A 16,220-nucleotide genomic window follows, 5' to 3' on the forward strand; every position below is an offset into this window, starting at 1 on the left:
CTTTGGCTGTTGCATCATATCTAGCTCTGTTTTTGGAGCATCCTGCCACAAGCTTTGCATTTTTAAGACGGCGTGTCAATTTAAAAATAGTCTAACTTTTAAAACATGCATATAGAGACACCTTCATTCTCTTCTATCTAGCTGTTTTCAAACGCAAGAACGTGTCTTATGTAAACACTCCCTGAGAAACTTAGGTGAACCTGAAATGAGACTCAATATACAAAGCTTCCTTGATAACAATATGCCACAAAAGGGCGGGCTTACCATCGTCCCATCTGCCTTCAGGGTCGACGGTCCCGTTAGGGTCATCGTCAGGGGCCACACTGTCACAGTCAGCCCCGTCCAGGAGACTCCCTTCCTCCTCCACGATGTGAAGCTTATCTTCATCATCTGAGTCTGACTGGCCCTCCAGCACATGACTGTAGTTACTCACTGCAGAGACACAGAGAAAACACAACACTTAAAGAGAATGCTAACATATGGAGCCTGCAAGTGCTTGCAAACCGCAGAAGGCTTGATGAAACCCCTGAAATCTGGAAAGACGCTGCTGGTGAAAATGACTACAAGATAGAGCCAGACAAGATTAAAGAGAGAGACTGCAGCTCAGATGAAACCAATTGTTGAAGCGGGAGAGATGACTGAAGAGATGTAGAGAGATGAAGTGTACTTAAGGGAATAATTCAATCAAATGCCAAATAGTAGTGGAGCAGTTCCTGCGTCTTTCAGTGAGCCAATGAAACAAGACAAAGAATCACTCGAGATTGAATCAATAAATCAGAACGGCTCGTGTTAAAACCATTTGTGGCCAAACGGTCCGGTGTGGACACAGTCAGACGGTGTAATCAGATCATGAAATGACGATCAAGCTGCTGTAATCGTGAGATCACATACCGTACAATACTGGAAACATATCTTCTTATAGGTGTGCGATCAGCCTTTCGTAATGATTAAATGCCTCTTTACTTTTTTGACAAAAAGGAGGGACAGGTTGACCTCCATTTCAGCAGCACAGGAAGGAGAGAGAGAGAGATCGAGCAAAAACACCGTTGATTTTCTGTTACAGGCCAGGTGGCCTTAATTAGTAATGTGTGTGTTTGCATGCTAGGCTAAGTGTGATTTGACATTCTATTAAAACAGTGGATGACGGAGTGGTAAGCTCACCTAACACGTTCTCATTCGTTAAAGGTAAGTGCTGGCAGGACAAGACCTCTAATGGAGCAGGCATAAATCAAGCAGTGGTTGAATGTTTAGATTTATAAATTCAGCTAAAAGAGAGACCTTTTCAAACCCAGCGACAGCAAACATCCAGCACTTGTATACGTCTCGGACTGAAGAGTTTATGGCCACCTGAGGAATCAGTATTATTTCACCCAAAAATGAGAATTCTGTCATAATTTATCCACCCTGTGCTGTTCTTACTTCTGCTGAACATATTTGTGAAAAATATCCTGTGATTTCTTTTATCCATACAATGAAAGTCAGTGGGGTTCAATGTTGTTTTGGACCCCATTGACAAAAAAAACAGAAACATTCTTCAAAATATCTTTTTTTTTATTCCACAGAACTAATTTGGAGCAACATCCAAGAGGGTGAACTATCCCTTTAATTGGTAAAAAACATTTTTTCAATACAGATAGTCACACAACTTTTTTCTAATACAGATATTCACACATCACACAATGAATGTGACGCTAGAGACTGGTAGTGATTATCATCGTAATATGAGTGAATCCTTGTTGACCGATTTTTTGCAGGGAAAGAATAGGTGTGCCGAAAAGCCTTCCTCTCCATCCTCCTCCTCTCTCTCCATTTCTCTCGCAGTTCTCGCTCGCCGTCATTCTTCTTTTCCACTCATCTAAGTACCTCTCTCTCTCCGGCCAAATCAATTTTCCTTTGAGAGGAGCAAAGTCAGCAGAGGGGCTGGCCGTAGATACACACACACACACACACACACACACACACACACCATATCTCTTCTGCTGGGCTTATCTGGCACATTTACATTCAGCTGATTTTGTGCTTTTTGTTGCACACTTTAACCAACTCTCTCTCTCTCTCGCTCCCACACTCTCAATCTTCTTTTATTTCTCTGGCCTGTACTTTCATTCTCCACCTGTTCTGTGCATGTACAAACCTCTTAACCTTTTTCTTTCTCTCTATCTCATGCTCCATCTTTGGTTTTAAGGTCATGGATCACAGCAAAGACCTGTGGTGTGTCTATATATGGACCTGAAAGTAGAGTCTCAATGTGGCGGTGGTTAAAAAATGCTGCTTATAACAAAATGGAAAAAAAAATCACACAATCATAAAGATAGACCCATCGCTCACAAGTTCTGTCAAACCTATCCGAGTGATGCACGGATCACCACAACAGTCAATTCGGTGTACTGTGAAGGAGATGCTACCAATCCCATCAGGCTGTTCAGCCAAGGGAAGCAAACGGTGTGGCTACTCAGCAGAAGACAGAAGTAAAGGGACAGCAGAGAGTGTGTGAGCTCACTGTGAATGATCCATGACAAACAGCCACGAGCCTTGTTCCGCCGTTCCACATGAGAGATTTCATTACAGCCTTCAGGAGGTACACACAGGAAAAGTGACTAAATAAACGCTTTACCGAGAAAGGAATAGCTCACATTATGCTGGAGCTGTAAGCTAAAACTGTGTAAAGGCACAGGAAGAACAAACTGTACTACATAAAAACATAAAAGACCGCATGAAACATTTAACATCTGTGCTTCAAAATAGAAAAGTCAGAGGTCAGTCTAAAAAACAAAAGTAAGTAAATAAATAAAAATAATGATTACTACTCATATTTTAAATATTTTTTCTGGCCCTTAGGTGTTTTCTGGTCAGAAATCATGAGACGGATTACAAATTGTTACTCTCTTGGTAGCAATACATTTTAGTAACAGTAAGCAAAACAAATCTGTATATTATTTTGTGAATAATTCTTATTTTCTGCTTTACTTTGTAAAGCTACTTTGAAACAATACTTCTTGTGAAAAGCACTATACACATTTTTTTTGCATTTATATGCTTTTAAACAGAAATTAAGCATTTAATAATAATAATATTTTAATGATTTGTTTTGGATTTAGTTTAATGATAATATAAAAGTCAATTTAATATAGGAAACAACTTGCTTTTTTCACGCAGTATACACAACAGTTCAAAAGTTATTAGGAATTTTATTTAAGAAATACATATTAATACATTTATTTAGCAAAGATGCATTAAATTGATCAAAATCGACAGTTATAAAAAGAATCCTGAGAAATAATGTATCACAGTTTTTAACATTGATAATAATAAAAACATGTTTTATTTCATTGTTTTAAATCAGCACATTAGAATGATTTCTGAAGGATCACGTGACAATAAAGAGTACTTTTTTAAACCCCTGGTATAGAGAAAGAACAGAAAATGATGGGGGAAAGGGATACTGAACTACAGCTCATTGTATTTTTAGCATGTGCGCTAACCACCAGGCCAACGATCTACTTTTACTCAGTGATATAAATGCTTGCTAAATGTATTTCCTATCTCCTAAAATATCACATACACTTGTCTAAATACAAACACTGACATTCCACCGGAACCTTCAATGATTTTTGCGTGTGTTGTCGGCATGCACAGCACTATGAATATGTCAAGTCAGCCTATGAAACCATTAGCCTAATGAGTCTACATTCCTACTGGTCAATCAGTTTTCCAGCTATGCCTCATCTATGGATTTTACAATCAACCCAGTTGAAGTGATATGTTGACTGGGCAAAAGCTGGCCTCCAATCTGCTGCTCTGTACCTGTATGATAAAGCCTGAATTCCCAGAACTCCAGCTGATTCTCCGAAGGTTCTATTTAAAGCAAACACAATCGAGACCCCTTAATGCCCCCTATAGGGCATTACAGTGACATCTGTCAAGGCACACCGATAAATGCCTCTAAAAGCAATCCCTAAACAAGTACACATATACATTGTGACTCACCTGGGCAGAGCTCAACTGCTTGTTAGAGGTACAGTACATCACATATGGAGCCTTTAAATAATAAATTGAGCCTTCACCCATCTAAACTCCAGCTCAGATAAAAGACACATGAGACTCTGAGGCAGACAAGAGTTATTGATTTGTCATTTAGGAAGGTGAGCTGCAGGTTTCCCATGAGTCTTTGCCAATAAGAACATTCTCATCTGCTACTTGCCCTCGCAATCTCTATGTAGAGCTTATTCAAGCACAAACACAATGTGATTTAGAGAAGTAGGACATGTTACTGAATCAAAATCAACAACAACAAAAAAAGTAAATGCTTCAAGTGAATTTAGGTGTCATAACATTATAATGTACAGTAAATATGAAAATGGATATTCATTTTGAAATTTGAAAAGGATTATATTTTACAGTGTTATTAACTTATAAGTATTCTTAAAGATTAACTTTATAAGATGCATAAGATGAGTACAAAGGTAATCTAGATGTAAAAATACGGGAAATGTGTACGTGCATAATTAAATATACCATGTTAACAGATAAAATAAGAATAAATTGCATTTTAAAATTAGTGCTGTCAAACTATTAAACGCGATTAATCGCATCCAAAATAAATGTTTTTCTTTACATAACACTGTGTACTGTGTATATTTATTATGTGTATATAAACACACACACATGCATAAGAAATATGTTGTTTATATATCAAATATATTTGTGTGTATTTATATATACATAATACATAGACACACATAGACACAGTACACACACATATATTATGTAAAGAAAAACTTTTATTTTGAATGCGATTAATTGTTTGACAGCACTATTTAAAAGACATTAAACAATAATTTTATATTTTATACTAGAGTTTTTACTGTATTTTTGATCAAATAAATGCAACCTTGATGAGCGTAAGAGACTTCTTTCAAAACCAATTAAAAATCTTACCAACCCCAAAATATCCTATAAATAATAAGATTTAAGATATAAGGTTGGTAAGATTTTTTTATTGTTTGTGTTGTTTAATCGGTAGGTTATTATTATAAGAATAACCAATACCCATTAAATAACACATATGGTACTGATAAATTGTGCATCTCTCTACTAATGTATTGAAAACATGAATGTATTAAAAACATAAATCTTCTGACCTTTGCATAGTTTGCAATTTTAAGAAGATACACAGAATTAGCCAGTAAGAATCAAATGTGCTAAGAGAACAAACAGTGCGTTAAATCTTTCAGGAGTGTCTCTTCTGGAACACTCTCTGCAGAACATATTAATCATTGTGGCCTGTGGTGTAAGAAAATAATCGCTGGGGCACACTGATACCTCGCTCAGGATTCTGTTCATGGGATTTATCACCAATGAAGGGATCTTGAGGGGGGCACAAGAGCAGTAAATTACAGCATGCTTTCCTCTTCAGCGACAGCCACGTTTACCTCCCAGAGTCCTGAGCTCTGCATTGCTGGTCTTTTTTTCACCTTTGTATGGAAAGTAACTGGTTGTATACCTGTAAGTCTGTCTGAATCAACATATGACAACACGAGGTGGGTGATCTCCACAAAAAACCTTAATGGCTTGTAATTGGGTTTCCATTGCAAACATAGTTGTCTTTACTCTTTAGGGTTTAGGTACGCGTTTTTTTCCAAAGCTATCTTTGCGGCGAGAGAACTGGTGTTTGTTTTAGAAGGAGGCTACAGTAAGAATGGATAGTTGGGTTTTTCGTTCGTTTGTTCAAGTGCTTTTAGTTCGCTCCTGCAACCCTGGTGAGAGAAGCTATGCGTGGAATGTCCAATCATAACACTCTCCCTGAGTGGCTTGACCATAACGACAGATCGCTGTGTCGGCTTTTTTTTAACCTTCATTACAACAGGCACATACTGCACTGTTGCTTTTCAGCTGCAAAGACTAATTAGTGGTGCTTGCTAAGGAAATCATTGCTGTTACTGTTGCTCATACTAGTGTCAGATTTGGTGACTACTGTTATTTGAACAAACCTCTAAGATAAGTATTACAATTTCAGAAAGTCAGAAAGAGCTTTATTGCCAAGTATGTTTGCACATTCAAGCAATTTGTTTTAGTGTCACAAGCTTCCAGTACACAGAGACAATAACACAGAGATAATAAAAAATAAGATGAGAATAAAAATACACAAATGTATATATATAAATAAACAAAAAACATGGACTTTGTAACATGGACTTGAATGATTCCTCAGATCATAGATCTTTATGACGAAAGGTGTGCTGTTACTTCTACAAGTGATTTGGGTGCGATGTTGACAAAAAAAAAGAAAAGAAAAGATATCTCGATTTTTTTATTTTTTTTTATTTTTTTTAACGATAATTTATATTTTGCTGAGTGTGTTTTTGTGCTGATACCTTGGCTGGTTTAGGCCTGTCATGGATTAATAAATATGACACTACAACCACCCAGTGATGGTGGGAAGTGCCTTAAAGGGTTAGTTCACCCAAAAGTGAAAATTCTGTCATTTATTACTCACCCTCATGTCGTTCCAAACCCGTAAGACCTCCGTTCATCTTCAGAACACAAATTAAGATATTTTGGAGAGTTTGGAACGCCATGAGGGTGAGTACTTAATTACAGAATTTTCATTTTTGGGTGAACTATCCCTTTAATGAGTGATTCATTTTATTATTAATTCAAATGATTCATTCAAAAAGCCTCATTCATTTAGAAATGAAGCAAGTGTCTTTATGAATGGATTATTGAATCACTGACTCAAATGAATAGTTCAAAAACAGATTAATTCAGGAAGGAAATACTGCAGTGTTGCTCTGGGATGCACAAATGTTCTTCTCCAGCTTAGTTTGGAACTATTTTTGTTGGCAAATCAGAAAAATAGACAATTATGTGTCTAAAGTGTAACTCACTCAATATCAACTTCTTGTTTGTTGAACTGTTGTATAAAATCAATATCACACGTAAGACCTCCGTTCATCTTCAGAACACAAATTAAGATATTTTGGAGAGTTTGGAACGCCATGAGGGTGAGTACTTAATTACAGAATTTTCATTTTTGGGTGAACTATCCCTTTAATGAGTGATTCATTTTATTATTAATTCAAATGATTCATTCAAAAAGCCTCATTCATTTAGAAATGAAGCAAGTGTCTTTATGAATGGATTATTGAATCACTGACTCAAATGAATAGTTCAAAAACAGATTAATTCAGGAAGGAAATACTGCAGTGTTGCTCTGGGATGCACAAATGTTCTTCTCCAGCTTAGTTTGGAACTATTTTTGTTGGCAAATCAGAAAAATAGACAATTATGTGTCTAAAGTGTAACTCACTCAATATCAACTTCTTGTTTGTTGAACTGTTGTATAAAATCAATATCACATTCATGATCACGCGTATAAGCTAAAATTCGGTAAAAAAGGCACTCTTGCTTGTGTGATATTACATAACTATATCATATCTTCTAAATATTAAAGGGATCATTTTTGCTTATATAACTTGAATTAAATGGGCATTGTAATAGACTTCATCACACAGTGAATGATTTTGCTCTCTGAAGATTTTTGATTGATCAAGTTTTTGTTTGTCAGTCACATATGTGATAATGTCAGCTCCCACATCGTTAAAACAACAATTACAATATTATTGAAGATGCTAAATATCGCACACCCCTAGATTTGACATACAATTTTTGTCTGGAGAATTTATAGCAAAGGCTTAGCAGCCACGTAGAAACCTCACTGCAGCTCACTAAAACTACCCTTAAAACTTAAGCAACAGCATAGCAGCACCTTTGCATCCACTCAGAACTCCTTAAAAACCACATAGCAAAAATCTAGTTAGCCCACGTATAAGCCATTTTGTAATACGAGTACCAATGGAGAGGATGATGGGAAATAAAACCTGCGGAGAGAATTGATCCTGATGGATGTTCCTGTCAATAACTGAACAGTTTGTAACTGTAGCATCTCTAATAATTATAAAACAACTCATAGCTGGATTTGTGACAGTTTGAACACACAGAAGCAGCGTTGGAGGAATGAAGACACACCCTGCGCTAGAACTGAGCTATATATAAACCAAAGCTTCAATACACACAAACACACACTTCTGCTCTTATCTTGAGCTAGAGGTGTTCGAAAACTGCAAAATAACAACGCAGAACTGGAATAATGAAGTAAAGCCTTCTGGACCATACATGCTCTGACTAAATGGCAATCCTTTATTACGCACAAACTTCTTTTTTCACTGGCAAACACATACACAGTGCTTCAAACCACATCCCCACCCAGAATTCTTTTGTCTCACACACACACTAACCACAACAAGACAGAGCCATTACATCAAACAAAAGCCTGTCACCACACACGTCTCTGGGCGTCTGGGGAGTGTGTGAACCCACTCCTGAGAAAGACTCGGGTTCCACATGCGGCCTGTATCGTTATGTTTCTGTTTTCAGAGACTGGGCTTCGAGCTGCACCCTCTGCTCTGGGCTGTAGGGGGCAACCTGCTCCCAAGGAGACGTCAGCGAGGCAACAGAGGCAGATGGAACACAGCATGGCCCAGTTTGCAAAGCATTTAGCATTCATGTGACATTCCTGATGTCAGAGATGAAAAGAGATGGGAAAACTAGGGATGCACCGATATTAAAATTCTGGCCGATATCAATTAAGACAATAATTGATGTCACAAAATGTATAAGTACAAAAATCACTATTAATTGTATTATATGTATATTTGTCTATAAATACATTAAATCAAAAGTCCAAAATCAACTACTTAATTTAGGCATCCTGGCTTGGAAAAATAATGGAAAAAATTGCTTGTTTTGAATTCTGAACTGAATGACAAAAGTCATATGGGATGTTGGAAATACAACTGAAAAGAATATATATATTTTTTTGCCTTTTTAAACACCTTAGATTTAAAATATTTACATGATGTACCCCCTGAGATTTTAAGTTATTATTTCAATAATTTAGTGACACATTTGCATGTTCACATAAAAAGATAAAATATTAAATTTATTTGAAGTGTTTTATTTTGACATTGTAACTGGACTTTTTTAAAATTGACAAAAACTTCTAATAATAATAATAATAATTTTGTGTGTTGTGCTATTTTGTTATATATTATTGTTATTATTTACTAATTTGTATTATTTATTTTGTTTTTATTATTATATATTGTTTATATATTACATTATATAGTTTATATATTATTTTATATAATAATAATAATTATTATTATTATTGTGGTTGCTGTTGCTGTTTTAACAGTAATTATAAAAACAAAGACAAATATTACTGTTGTAAATAACTGTATTGTAAAATAAAGAACAAATGTTTGAAAATAATTATAACATAATAAATATAAGTTTTCTTTTACACAACAAGTTACAATACTAATATTTATGTCTTAAATTCTTCACTTTCAAACATTTCTGTTAAAGTACAAAAGTAAAAGACAGGAAAAGTAATCAAAATCCAAAACAGACTGAAACAGGAGTCTAAAATTAAATGTCCAGTACTGACTATAATAACCAATATGGTGTATCCCTATGGAAAACTTAAGAAAATAAAGTCAGTTGCTGCAATAAAAGCGCAACATATCTGGAACATGTGCGCACCTAAAAGCCACAGCCCTGACATGCTGAATTACAGCTTTACTAAAAGTACATAATACTCATGCTCCTACATCTCATTCGCCTTGCTCTCCCATGCTTTCCTTCCCACTTCCTGCCCTCTGGGAGTCAGCACACAAGCTAGTGTCATAGATGGCGGCGGCGCCACTTGCCCTGCTAAGAGCGTCACTTCACAAGTGCATCATTATCCAGCCAATGCTAAGAAGCTAATTAGTCGCAGCAGGCTGTCTCCTCTATTCATTGAAGACGAGCACGTCAACCACAAACACATTGCGAATGTACACTTAGCTCGACTGCAGGTTGGTGATAAAAAAGTGATGTGCTAAGAGAAGGAATGCATAGCGAGGAATACGTGTGTGTGTGTGTGTTTGAGCAAAGGTGACTTTGAGAACTAACATCTGACCATGCATGATGTGTGTCTGGCCTTCACATGAGACTATGTGAGTGTATTTTGAGCTAATCTTGCTCAGCGCAACTGGGTTCTTCTAAATAAGGTCAGAGAGCGCGGTCATACCTGCGCTATGATAACAAGGCACGCTGACTCAGTTTGTCAGCGCTTACTTTAGTGTGTTTTGGTTTGAGGTGAGACTGACCCCATTCACAGAAATAATGCTCTTTCATTTACGTGCCGATTGGTTAAAGACTAATTTAAGAGTTTGAGAGTAAGCTAAACCAGCAAGTTTGTTTTTCATGTCAGTGCATTACCTGTTAGTGAAAATATGGGCGGTATGCTGAGGCACTCATTCATTATCAGAGCCTGTTCTGTATCTGCGCAGTGCTAGACTTTGTGTCTGTTCATGTGTGTTTGTGCTTCACCGTTCTGTAGATATAAAGAGGAAACATCTGCCGTGCCTGCTGGGTAGTCAGTCAGTCCTGTACCTGCAGATATGGTTCACTAACCTGAACCTTTCTTCATACAGTTTCACTACCTTCTCTTTCTCTCTCTCCTCCCACACGTCCCTCCAGCAGCTCTGCCTCGCTCTGTCCTCACACTCGTCTTCATAAGCAGATCAGACAGAGGTTCAGTGCCGCCCATGGTCAGCATGCTGGATTTAGACGCTAACATAACACACTTTGTTTAGGGTAGGAAAGTCCCGTCGTCAAGGTAACTCTACCAAAATTAACACTGACAATGAAGAAAGCACTAAACTGTTGTATGAGAACACATAGACGTGACCACACACATGGGGATTTCTCTCTCTCCCACTCAAGACTGCAACAGTTGAAATATATGACATATACATTATATATATATATATATATATATATATATATATTCTTTGGTCATCAGTTTTTCTGCATTTACTGATTCTGTGGAATGGATTTAAATGGTAAAACTAAAATCTTTCATTTGTCATCTCTATAGTTTTAAGTATTGACTGGGGATGGTAAGATTCACCGATATGCATCGGTGCATCGGCATAAAATTTAATGATGCGATTTTAAAAAGTGTGCATCAGATACGCATTGGCATTTGTATCGTGATGCATCGTTTCTAACTTATTTGTATTGGTAAAAAAACTATTTATTCATATATAATTTTTAGTAGATGCACTATACTTTTATTATTTAGTAAAATGACTAATAATTTGTGACCAATATTTTATATGTAGATTGATTTCTCCTCTCTAAACTGTTTCTCAAGCACATTCTCACTTCACCACTGCTGCTACGTGAATACGACACACAACAACACTACGGAGACAGAGGTGTTAGGAGTCAGAAGCCACTTAAGTTAATTTATGATTTGCTGTCTGTCTGAACCAAAGCAATAAAAGCGAACTATCTGTACAATATTGAATTGCATATAGCATCATATTTTTTTTTTCCATTGCATCGTGTTGAATCGAATCAAAATCTGATCACACTGCATCGTGATAGGGGTGAATCCTATCGCATCGCATCTGTAGATGCTTCATATGTATCTTTAATGTACCGTATCGTTGGCTATGCATCGAGATGCGTATTGCATCGTCCTCAGCTACATCCCTAGTCTCGACTGTGCTTGGATTTGCCAAGATACTAAACACCTTCAACCAAATGCAATAGATTTCAATATAAACTCAAACAATTCTCAACCAGTACATACAAAATCAAATGATCTGGGTCACATAATTTAAAAAAAAAATTTAGTACTTTATTTATCTTGAATTTTATAAAGCCGGTGAGATTAAGTTGATACTTCAATGAAGCATAACTACAAACACTATTACTTCTCTTGAGCCATAAAAGAGCAACCTCTGAGCTATAAAATATTCCTCTGGTACAAGCTTCCCTGTTTGGTGGTTTTTCCAGACATGTAATAGTGTCTGCTCACTCTCTTGGACACAAACACTGTCCAAAAGTTTTAATCTATGAAATGATCAATAAAAGAACGAATGAATGAGCCAGTGGTGTCTAGACGAGACATTGAACAGTCTGTCTGACTGACCAACTCAACCAAACCACTGAACAGCACACTCTGATACACTTACTTATGCCCAAATCCAAACCAACACACACAGTGACTCAGATATGATTAGTCATTTTACGAGCATCTGAGTACATTTGTCAGTGTGTGTGTGTATGCAGGGCATTTCCCAAACAGTTCAAGTGAGTCAGACAAAGAGGACAGAATATTTTGTTATGATTAAGAACATCATGTTAAAATAATCTTATAAAAGAGATTCTGATTGGTCATTATAGCATTCCAGCCATGATGCAATATTATTTTAGCATTAATTATATACTATTATATAATTAACTGGCTGGTGGATGGTGCTTTTCTCTCTCTGTTTCTCTTTTTTAATGCAGCACATCCAGACTGAAAACACCTTAAACCGGATTAAACCAGTCTGTGGTCCAGACCGACAGGAGGCCCACTCACAGTCTCAGCTGTTGGATTGTGGGAACAGGTGAAGTGTGCAGCAAGGATGACTATTCTTGTTAACGGGGCACTGGAGATGGGGGAGGGAGAAACAGATAAGCCGTCCCTATCTTTCCGACCTAAAATAGTCAAAATAACAGTATTTGATCTGTGAGAGATTGGGCTATGAGTATATACAGCGGTAAAAAAAACTGTTAATGACTTGAAAAGACAAAGAATCACTGTCAAAGTCCATATTTATCTGGACGGAGTGTTCGCCCGAGGCAGATCCTGTCACACATGGTCAGAAAGAGGAAGACTGAGAGAGAAGGGGCTGCTCAGACTCTTGTATTTAAAGGTCAGGTCTCATAAAGCTGATCATTCAGACAGCCTGACACTTACAGAGGTGAAGAGATGCCACAGGCGTACACACACTCGCACACACACACATTCAAAGACTCGCACTGGAGGCAGAGGGATGAGTCAACAAAACAACCCCAGAAACTCTCCCACGTCACACAAAGAAACAGCACAGATCTGCAAATTTCACTCTCTGTTTGCTTCACAGCCCCTTGCAACTTGCTCTCTGGTAGGGCTGTCAAAATGGCTGAAAAACGAAATTAGAATTTTGTATTTAAATATGATCAAAATTCGAATTATATTCGAATTTAAAATGCATCATTTCAGTTAGGGTGAAGAAAAGCTTTTGGATTCTCTCCTGAGGTCACAAGAGGGCGCATCGAGCAAAATATTACTAATGCAGGTTTATTCAAAGTATAAGATAACATGACTATCTGTGAAAAAAGTGCATAATGTTTAAAATAATGTTTATAAACCAATTATAATTAATTAAGTTGCTTTTAAACAACTATAAACAAAACAGCAGTATGTATGTATGCATAGAATTCATAGTACTCATGTACACACAGGGTACATTTTTTATTTAAAAACACGAGTTGCAGTGGGGTGGGGAAAAAAAACCGCCATAAAGTCTCGAGATATGTTTTTTCAAAGTTGAACTTGCATTCATTTTACATGGCTTTCTAAACATGCAGCTCTTTTGATAGATGTCCCTCTAAAAAATGCGTGAAATATGCATTCTGTGTGAACAGCTTGCTTTCAGTTTTGATGTAAACAAGATCTTCTCCGCATTGATGTTCTCTTTTCCCGCAATATTTGTAATTAACAACGCAGCAGCGCCGCATCTAGTGGCTTCAACTGGATAGGCTAAGAAAAACATTAAAATGCAATGACACTTACAGTACAATGTCATCGCATCTCGTGCGCCACTGATAAGGCTGCCTCCTTAATGCACACCTAAAATTTGAATGCTACGTTTTTGCATTCGAATGTGGATTTTTATTTTAAATTCGACGAATATTCGAAATTCAAATTTGTTTTGACAGCCCTACTCTCTGGTGACTGTAAAGACACAGAAATAATTTACACCAGTGGTCGACAGATACAGGTTTCTCATATCAAACTAAAATAAACATAATATGTTTAATGAGCGCAAATGAGACTTACAGAAAATCTTTGAATTGAAATCGGCATATTTATTCAAAATTATTTTTAAAAAATGCAAACAGAGGTTATCGGTTGTCAAGGCCCAATTGTGGACACAATTATTGGCCGACCCTAGTGAAAAATAAATATACTAAAATGTTAATTTCATGCTAAGTATTACAAATACATGTACATATTTAAATTCTTAATACAAATACCCTGCAGTTGTACTTTTGGTATACTAAACTGGTATATTTAAAGTCTGCTAAATTGTAACAACTAATTTTGTACTAAATTTTGTACACTTCACTTGTGCAGAAGTAGTGCTGAAGTCCAACTAAAGATATAGGCTACTGAAATATATTTGATTGTGCTAAAGTGGAACTAATGGAAGTATACTTTAGGTACACTTTAAATATCTTGCATTTAAAGACCGTTATCATTCAAAGATTATACAATCCTCATTAATAGTGACATTAAAACACATTTTAGGCTTAATATTAAGAAATGTGCATTGTGCACAAGTAGTACTCCAAATAAAGTTAAATTATAATTTTTATATCAGTAAGTCTCAAGCGTTATGTCAGTAAATATGTTCATACATTTGAAATAACAGTATTTTAAATGTATCAGTTTTTTTTACTAGGGAATGCTAATAATTTGAAAATGTTCAAATAAACGATCGGTTAATCTGCGTTGAGCTTTGCTGTCTTTATCATTAACAGCCCAAATCAGATCTTAAAGATAAATCTCAATTTGCATACTTACAAAGTACAAAAAATATGTAGAATATGAATATGTAGCAATACATTACAACAGTATTGCGACATGTTAACACATGTTAAAATGACAAAAAATAAAATTGCATCTTGATATCTCAGCAAAATTTATACATTTAAAATGTAAATACAGAGCAGTACACAGCCGTTTCAACATTGATAATAATGTTCCTTAAGCACCAAATCAGCATATCAGAATGTCATCTGAAGGATCATGTGACTCAAAAGACTGGAGTAATGGCTGCTGAAAATTCAGCTTTGCTATTACAGGAAGAAATATATTTACTTTTACATTTAGTCACTTTGCAGACGCTTTTATCCAAAGCGACTTACAATTGGGGAATACATAAAGCGATTCTTCTTAAAGAGGCAGACAGACACAGTAAGTGCTCGTAATACCAAGTTTCAGGCATTTGTCCAAATAAGTACAAGCTAGAAAGAGAAGGAATAAATAAAGAGAAAGACAAAGTTTTTTTTTTTTTTTATATTTAGGATGAAGTCAAGTAATGTCGAAAGAGATGAGTTTTCAGCTGTCGCTTGAAAATTGTCAGGGATTCAGAATTCCGGATAGGGGTGGGAAGATCATTCCACCAGCCAGGAATGGTGAACGAGAATGTTCTGGAAAGTGGTTTTGAGCCTCTCTGTGATGGTACCACGAGGCGTTGCTCACTAGCGGATCTCAGACTTCTGGAGAGGATGTAGATTCGTAGTAGTGAGTGGAAGTAGGCGGGTGCTGAGCCTGTGGCTGTTCTATATGCAAGCATCAATGTCTTGAACTTGATGCGAGCCGCAACCGGTAGCCAGTGCAAGGAGATAAAGAGAGGTGTAACATGGGCTTTTTTGGGCTCGTTGAAGACCAGTCGTACCGCTGCATTCTGAATCATTTGTCGAATTTGTAGAGTGCTTGATGGAAGTCCAGCCAGAAGAGCATTGCAGTAGTCCAGCCTAGAAATGACAAGGGTGACAAGGGCAAGTTGTGCAGCATGCTCCGTTAGAAAGGGCCTGATCTTTCTGATGTTGTGCAAGCAAACAAACCTGCAAGATCGAGCAGTCTTTGCAATGTGGTCTTTGAAGGTCAGCTGGTCATCAAAGGTTACACCAAGATTTCTGACCGAAGTTGATGGGGTAATTGTAGAAGAACCTAGCTGGATGGAGAAATCATACTGTAGAGTTGGAGTGGCAGGGAAGACAAGAAGCTCAGTCTTTGCCAGGTTGAGCTGTAGGTGATGTTCTTTCATCCATGCCGAGATGTCCGCCAGGCAGCCTGAGATCCGTGCAGCTACCGTTGGATCATCTGGTTGAAATGAAAGATAGAGCTGTGTGTCAGCAGCATAGCAATGGTAGGAGAAGCCATGTGCCTGTATGATGGGACCCAGTGATGTTGTGTATATGGAGAAGAGGAGGGGTCCAAGAACTGATCCCTGAGGAACCCCAAAGTTGTAACTTGAGTCATTTATAAACCTATGCCA

The 16,220-nt window shown here is 36.9% G+C and overlaps 1 protein-coding gene across 1 annotated transcript in view; it reads right to left on the reverse strand.

The window, feature by feature from the left end:
- The window catches only part of LOC107706887 (zinc finger E-box-binding homeobox 1-like), a 69,344-nt gene that overhangs the window by 15,500 nt on the left and 37,624 nt on the right, over positions 1-16,220 (reverse strand). The window contains exon 2 of the mRNA XM_016510728.1: positions 265-432. Coding sequence (XP_016366214.1) covers positions 265-432 — 168 coding nt within the window. The remainder of the gene's footprint in view (positions 1-264; positions 433-16,220) is intronic.

This window comes from Sinocyclocheilus rhinocerous, unplaced genomic scaffold (assembly GCF_001515625.1).
Source record: "Sinocyclocheilus rhinocerous isolate Xijiao unplaced genomic scaffold, SAMN03320098_v1.1 scaffold144, whole genome shotgun sequence".
NCBI classification, from domain to species: Eukaryota; Metazoa; Chordata; class Actinopteri; order Cypriniformes; family Cyprinidae; genus Sinocyclocheilus; species Sinocyclocheilus rhinocerous.